The sequence below is a fragment of the Juglans regia genome, chromosome 4 (assembly GCF_001411555.2).
Source record: "Juglans regia cultivar Chandler chromosome 4, Walnut 2.0, whole genome shotgun sequence".
NCBI classification, from domain to species: domain Eukaryota; kingdom Viridiplantae; phylum Streptophyta; class Magnoliopsida; order Fagales; family Juglandaceae; genus Juglans; species Juglans regia.
In genome coordinates this window covers 3,154,985-3,162,570 of record NC_049904.1, presented here as the reverse complement: position 1 = coordinate 3,162,570, position 7,586 = coordinate 3,154,985, and the positions used below count along the sequence as shown (strand labels likewise).

Below are 7,586 nucleotides of genomic sequence, written 5' to 3'. Positions count from 1 at the left end.
GAGAGTCAGCTGCGATGGAGAGAGTGAGCTTGCGAGGAGGAGAGCGGCTGCGAGGGAGAGTGTCGACTCGAGCGGGTATTCCATGAGATTTTAGATGAAATCGGGAAAACGGGTAATACCCGTTTAAAAACGAATCAGGTAATGGGTATTCCGTTTCCGCTTTAAAACACAACCGGGTCGGGTAATTCGGGTCGTGTCGGTAATTCGGTCGGGTCGAGTATTCGGTCTTTTTGTTCACCCCTAATTATATTGATTAGCCAACTAATCATATTCGACCATTTATGCAGCAGGGTCTCTAGTTAGAAATCAATAGTCGTATTTACTGGAGGAACCCAAAAGGATATTAGAGACTCAAAAAGAGAAATGATAGTTACAGTCGTAAGTATGCAAGTATTGTGCAATTATTTTGAAAAAAGTGAATAAATACGAAACCCACATGAAAAAAAATTAAATTTTTAATAATGGACACCACTCTTTTTTCAAAGCGACTGCATGGCTCTTGCGCACTCTATAATTGTATATAGCATTACTCTTGCAGAGATCACAACAATGGAAGTGCATCGTGTATGCAAGTCATTTTAAGTGGTGGAAAAAAATCATGGAACATAGTGCTACTAATTTCTTCATATTGTAGAAATAACAATCAATACTTTGAATTTACATGACGAATTTTATCAACTCAATGATATACTCTAGTTGCCGACCATGAGAGAAAGCCCCAACCAGCCACAGAGAGCCATGTCCACTAATACAAATTGAATTATACGTGTTTATTTTCTTTGAATTATATCAATCTATAATAATCCCTATACTGCAAAACCTCAAAAAGCAACTGTATTCTAGTACCACAACTCTATCTAAGATCTTGCACAAAAGGCCACGATCTACGTTCTCAAACAAAAGCATTCGGAATCAGCGACCTCCGGATAGAACTGATTCTGCAACAAAAGAGGAACGAACAGCTGCATTGTCCACAGAAGCCTGATATGCCAAGTAAAAATCATCGAAAGCTTCGCAATGTGCAAATGCTAAGCTGCTGGCACAAAACTCTGGAGGAGGAGGAACATCGGCCTCCAAGTACTGCAAGATTTGGCGCATGCTAGGCCTAGCTGCTGGTGCCGAATGAGAGCATAACAACCCAAGTTTCAATACCAGCTCTACTTCCTCCGCCACATACTCTTCCCCCAAATTTGGATCCCTTGCCCCAAGAATATCGCCTCGTTTCCAATGAGAAAATACCCAATTAACCAAAAGCACATCCTCCGTTGGCCTATTTTGTTCTATTGGTCTTCTTCCACAAGCAACCTCAAGCAAAAAGGCCCCAAAAGCAAACACATCAGTGTTTGTTGTGGCCTTGCCGCCTCTAAAATTTTCTGGCGCAAGATACCCGATAGTTCCTGCCAGATGGGTAGTCTGAGGATCTGTTCCATGGTCATATAATCTTGCAAGGCCGAAGTCTCCTAATCTACCATTCAGCTCACCATCGAGCAAGACATTACTTGCCTTAACATCTCTGTGAACAACTACTTGTTCCCATTGTTCGTGTAGATAAAACAGCCCCGTTGCTACACCTTTTACCGCTCGAAATCTCTGGCCCCAGCCCAGGGTGACTTTTGGTTGGCCAAATAGGTACTTGTCCAGGCTTCCATTGGGCATGTATTCGTACACCAAAAGCAGCTCTTCCTTGCGCCGGCAATAGCCCAATAGCGGAACTAAATTCCTGTGGCGAAGCCGACCAATGCTCACAATTTCTGCTACAAATTCTCTCATGCCCTGCCTTGATTCATGGGAAACCCTTTTCACTGCAATCTCAATTTTTGAAGTAGGTAGTATCCCTCTATAGACTCTACCAAATCCACCACTTCCCAATAGCTCTTTTTCCCTAAATCCACCTGTGGCCATATAAAGATCTTTGTATGTGAATCTGTGAGCTCCATAGTCAAGCTCCCAATCTTCTTGCAATTCTGCAAACTGCCTCTTCCTTCTTACGACATAAACTAAACTTGAAATTGCTCCCACGGCTAAACTAACTATAATCACGGGCAACCCAATTGTAAAAAACTTTAATCTCTTTTTACCTCCTGACTGAGGCACAGTACCGAGAAGTGGAGAGACGGGAAGCCGAGAGCGGACAAGTTCTGGAGCCTGGCCATTGATTCTAAAGCTCCATCCCACAATATAATGGTTTGAAACCAATCTTCCAGTTGAGGCGGAGAAGCCAATATACATGTTCTGGTGAAGTATTGGCGAAAGATCACAGTATAAATACAACAGCGGATTTTCGGGTTTTGTGGCATTAATTGGAGCTAAAGTAACAGTGATTTCCTTCTTGACACCATCATATTCCACCCAAACTTGCATTTGTTGGCCACTGACAAGGTCTAAAGAACTCCTCACTCGACTATTGTCGTCAACGTAATACTCTACTGGAGCAGATATATTGGACCTCAACCCATTTATATCAATCCCAACATGGTTATTATTGATGTCTCCAAACTCCTGGTTGTGGAATGTATCGAGCTCTATGGCAACCACATGATTACTGGAATTACCATTATTGGTAAAATTGAAAAGGCCAAGGTACTGGGCAGAAGCTCCTCCTGGGAGCCCTCTTGTTGGAGCAATCACTAAAGCAAGCCCATGACCGATTGGAATGGAATAGTCAGGATTAGGAATGATGGCAAAGACAAAAGTGGAGGAGAAGGAGAAAGCATTGCCATTTGAAGAGTTCTTGAGGCTTATTGGACTGGGATAGAAAGCATGACCAGTTTGGAACGTGGACGTATTGGTGAGCTCCAAAAGACCATCAGAAGTGATATTGGCCATGCCGTCTAGGCTTAGATTCGCCGATCTAAACCCATGGTAGCTGAAACTGGTATCTTGAGAGGCTACTAAACTAAGTATCAGTATTAGAGGCAGCGCCATTATTAGGTTGGGGGAGACGGCCATATTTTGGATGCACCTCTCTCCTGATCTCACTCTTAATTTTCTCAGTTCCATTTTCGCAAGCTTGGCAGAGAAACATATTGATGGTAGCCGCCATTGGAGACCAACAATCAGTCAACTTATGCAACTTGACCGACGGGAAAAAGGTTAATGAGTTTTTTAAAAACAAATAATTTAATTATTTTATCTAATTTAAATTTTGTATGATTTAATCGTAAAAATTTGCATACGTTGGAATAAAATATAATTAATAACAAAATAACAAAACAAAAAGTTATAATATAATTATGGTAGAAAATTAGAAAGCACCCGTCCGGCCGTCCGAACACTCTCTCCGCATTAGTAATGTAATCCGTTCGGTTTGATTCGATTTTGTATATTTTTTAGAATCGAATTGATTCACACTAATTTTGAAAATTTTGTAAATGCTGAAGCAGGATTAGACAACTAAATTATAAATGATAAACACATATTATTTTTTACAATATTTTATATAATAAACACATGTTTGTAAAATGTCTTATTAAATTAATATTATTTTATAAAAATATTTTGGACAATGTTATAGTCATTGCTCTCAACTATTGATGGAAGCTACCGTTAGTTATAGAATTTTATTATATTTTTTTTTATACATGTATTTTTTAATACTTTTAAATATTTTTTAAAAACTAAAAAAATTATAATATTATTAAAAAATATTTTCTTAATCATTAACTAAAAAAGAATTAAAAAATAAAAGTGGTAGAGTAGAGAGATAAAATTGAATGGCAAGAGTAGTATTATCCTAATAGTTTATGTTAAGAATGCATTATAAAATATATTATAAAATATATTTTGGGAAATATATTATAAAATATATTATGTGATGTCATTACTCAATGAATTTTGCCGTTCGGTTTACGCACTATAAGAAATCAGGTTTTTCTCAGCGTTTAAAATTGTTGCAAATACCACTGTTAATCGTTGCATTTGAACATTTTCGGCGATTTTTAATTTCCTGCATCTTCGATGAAATTAAAGTGCCTTTTTTTATCAATTTCAGCGATAGGCAAAAATCGTCACAAAGACTACTATTTCCAGCGATTTTTCTACGTCGCAATTGTCCAAAAGATCGACGAAAATAGCCATTCAGTTCGCTTATTAAATCGTTGAGAAAAAGTAATTGCGGTGATATATATCGCCGCAAACTGTGATAAAATCGCCACAAAGTCTCATTATTTTTCCCAACGATTAAAAATTATCGTCGCTAAGCTAAATACATTATTTGCGGCGATTAAAATTCGCCAGAACAAAAAATATCGGCGAAATAAAAGTATTTCCGACGACCTTTACTCGCCGGAAATACTTTTTCAAAAACGAAAAAAAAAAAAAAAGCACAAAAACAGAGATGAACTATACCCAAGCTGGATTATCAACAAAAATAAATACTCAAATGAAGATATAAGTTAAAGATTCAGGCATGAAAAAGAAAATAAGAACATTTACACAAGATAGTAACATAAAAAAGAATTATGTGGGAAGAAACCATAAAGGAGTAGAGGTAGTGAGGGTGAAAATGTGAATAGCATTGGAATTTAATAAGTGATGTTCAATTATCACTTACTAATATACTGCATATATGACTTTATGCGTTGAATAACATCAACTATCACATATACATTGACAAATGAGTTTCAAATTTAGCTTGCAACAAGTGTACATGTAAATGGTAATGTCATTGAAAATATGACATTACAAAGCTATTAGTCCAGTTTATATATTAAACTTTTTGGCATGGTTACTTAATATTTAACATCTGATTTTATTTACTTCTCTACTGGGGTTATTTGAGTTGTTCCTCAAAATCTGAATCTCTCTAAGAACTGGTCATAGTGAACTATATGATTGTCTGAAGGGAGCACAAAAACCCAACAAGCTTACATGCCTTACTTAAGGTTTTAACCCTCTGATTTCAATGAACTCAACTTTGTCTAGTTGTTCCATCTAAATACAAAACTGTCCAGTTCTAGTATCAAATAAAAAAACTGCCAAGTATTAGCTACCATACATACCACATGCAAATACTAGCAATGTTTACCCAAAAATAAAAAATCATAGTTGCTGCCCAGCCACATGTATAAGACCAATTAATATACTCAAACTCCAAAGTGGCTTAACATCTATCAAGCCAAATGCAAGGCACTTACGTTTGTACAGCTCATGAAGAGACCGATGGAAAGCAACTTGCATAAATCTGGTTGAATGGCCTATGATCCTACACACTTAACAGAGACACAATCACATTCCTATATCAAACAACTATACCCAAGCTATATAATATATGAGAGACCCTTATATATAATATACGTATATATAACTGTAAGATATAATTAAATCTACCAATAAAGTCATCACCTAGGGCTTAGTTTGGTAAAAGAGTAGTTACTGTAAGAAACAATACTATGTCAACAAGATGATGCTCCAATTTCTTCCATTGTTCTTAAATATCAGAATTCATTAGTATCTTGGAGGGTTTTTGTACATAGGTCAACAATTTAAATTACAAGAACTATCAACCCAATAAACTAGAAAGTATATAGAAGACCATATACAAGTAGCAGCTTAAGATTAAAGTTAGTGTAAGTTGGATGCAGCCATAATTGAAAAGAAAATACAAATATTAAGCAAGCAAAATAAGGACTGAGATTCAGTTCTAATACATCACAATAATGACAGATGTGAATCATGTAGACATATATGAATCTGCATTGGCAATAAATGAACTTAAGTAACCTGGATAGTTGCATCTAAGCATGACCATGGGTTTAGCATCAAAATCACTGTTAGTCTGCAAGAAACTTAACCATCTGAAGTATGGATAATCAACTTCCTACTTCATTTTCATTGGATAACCATCAGAAAACAAATATCCTCACCAATACTTAAGTGTCTCGAGAATATATTTGATCATTTTCTGTTCAGATCTAGCAGAGCAGATGCATGCACTCGCAGAATATAGCCCAAAAGCAAAGCTAGCAAATAATTGTACGTACAAACCTATGAGGCAATATTGTTCCAAGAACACCATAATGGCTTCTTTTTTCTAGATAAAGTTGTATGCATTCAGGAAAATGCAGGTAATGAATGTTGATTACCGTCTAACAAAGGTTTGAAAAAACTATTCTTTTTTTTTCTTTTTTTTCCCCACCACCTAAAATGTGAGATAAGATCTTGTATATAATATTTTCCATTTTTAGAGAGTTAGTGAAGATACATCATAAGTTGTCTTGGAGGAACAAAACTTTTTTTTTTCTAACCCATTAAATAATGTTCAAATATGCTCACATAAAATTCTAAAAACCATCCATTTTTACTTTCTTATTTGACAAAAAGGGGGATGGCATGCATTATTAATGGTCCATTTAACACCACTGCAAGAAGGATAACTTGTAATTGAAAAGGAAAAGTACATGACTTTACACCTTTGTGTGCTTGAAGAAAGCATATGTACAAAAAACAATTGATTCTAGGTCATCTCTTTGCCAATGGTCTGTGATGCTAGTTCTGAGCTAGTCATATGACCTATTGTGTTTTTTTATTTGGATGTTAGAGCATGCAATGATCCAATTAGTATTGCAGCTACCTAACTAGCTAGGCTTTGAACAAACCCACAAACTTCGCCCAATCTACTACTCTGCTTTTAAGGTAAGCAATCTAGAATGTTTACCATGCTAGGCAAAAGCTCTACGTCCAGAAGCAAAAAAAGAAACAAATCAAGCTCTCTGCTTTCTACTTCCTGATCATGTCCAATATACAAATTCAACCAACATTACAGTAAAATAAATTTCAAATGCCCTTACCTATTTTTCCAAACTCACGGAAGGATGTGTTGGTGCTGCTGTGATGGACTGCTGCTGCTATGGGCTACTGCTGTGATTAAACCCAATTTCAAAGTGAAATAGCACTATTTTATTTCCAAGCAAGAAATAGAGCCTAACTAATAATTTATTAATAAACCAGATAAAAATGAGTTTTCTGATCCATACAATCAATCTAAGGTTTATGAAAAATTAATCATAAACCAATTAGAGAATCCGAACAAAAAAAGGCAAAATAAAAGCTAAAACACACAAAGGGGGTCACGATTTGGTCAGATTAGATGGCTAGGTGAGGAGGAGGGACCTTGAGTTGGGCCTCGGCTGCATTAAGGCGCCTCCATCTCTGAGCTGCTTCAATGGCTACTCTTTGTCTGCCTTAAGTAGTGCTGCGTCGACGAGAAACGACCTATACGACTTTTGTGCCAAGGAAACAGACACTCTAGGGCAGAAAAATGGGAGTAGATGGCTTGAGTGGCTTTCGTGACAAGGAAATGGGCAAAGTGATCTCCCATTTTGGGCTGCAAACAATGGCCACTGATGAGGGGGTGGGTATCACAACGAGATGAGTGGGTGGGTATCACAGCGTGCGATCGTAGGAACTCGGGGATGGGGAAGAACAGAGTACAAAAAAAAAAAAAGAGAGGGAATGTGTTTTCATTTCGGGGGGAAAATTAAACTATCCGTAAGTTCAGCACCGTAGAGATCAATTGCAGTGATTGTTTGACTGTCGCAAGAATTTTTTAACTTTCCAGCGAAATAAAGCGCCACAATATCTACCAA

General features: G+C 36.8%; 1 protein-coding gene across 1 annotated transcript; it reads right to left on the bottom strand.

Moving 5' to 3' along the window:
- Window positions 1-599: 599 nt before the first annotated feature.
- LOC108996691 (L-type lectin-domain containing receptor kinase IV.1-like) lies at window positions 600-2,988 on the bottom strand. Its single transcript, XM_018972716.2, has one exon. The coding sequence runs from the start codon at window positions 2,947-2,949 to the stop codon at window positions 913-915; it is 2,037 nt and encodes a 678-aa protein (XP_018828261.2). The 5' UTR covers window positions 2,950-2,988; the 3' UTR covers window positions 600-912.
- Between the last annotated feature and the right edge of the window lie 4,598 nt (window positions 2,989-7,586).

What these genes read in the sequence shown, in the direction of transcription:
- LOC108996691 (XM_018972716.2), bottom strand. Translation starts at nt 2,949, where the DNA reads ATGGCCGTCTCCCCCAACCTAATAATGGCGCTGCCTCTAATACTGATA.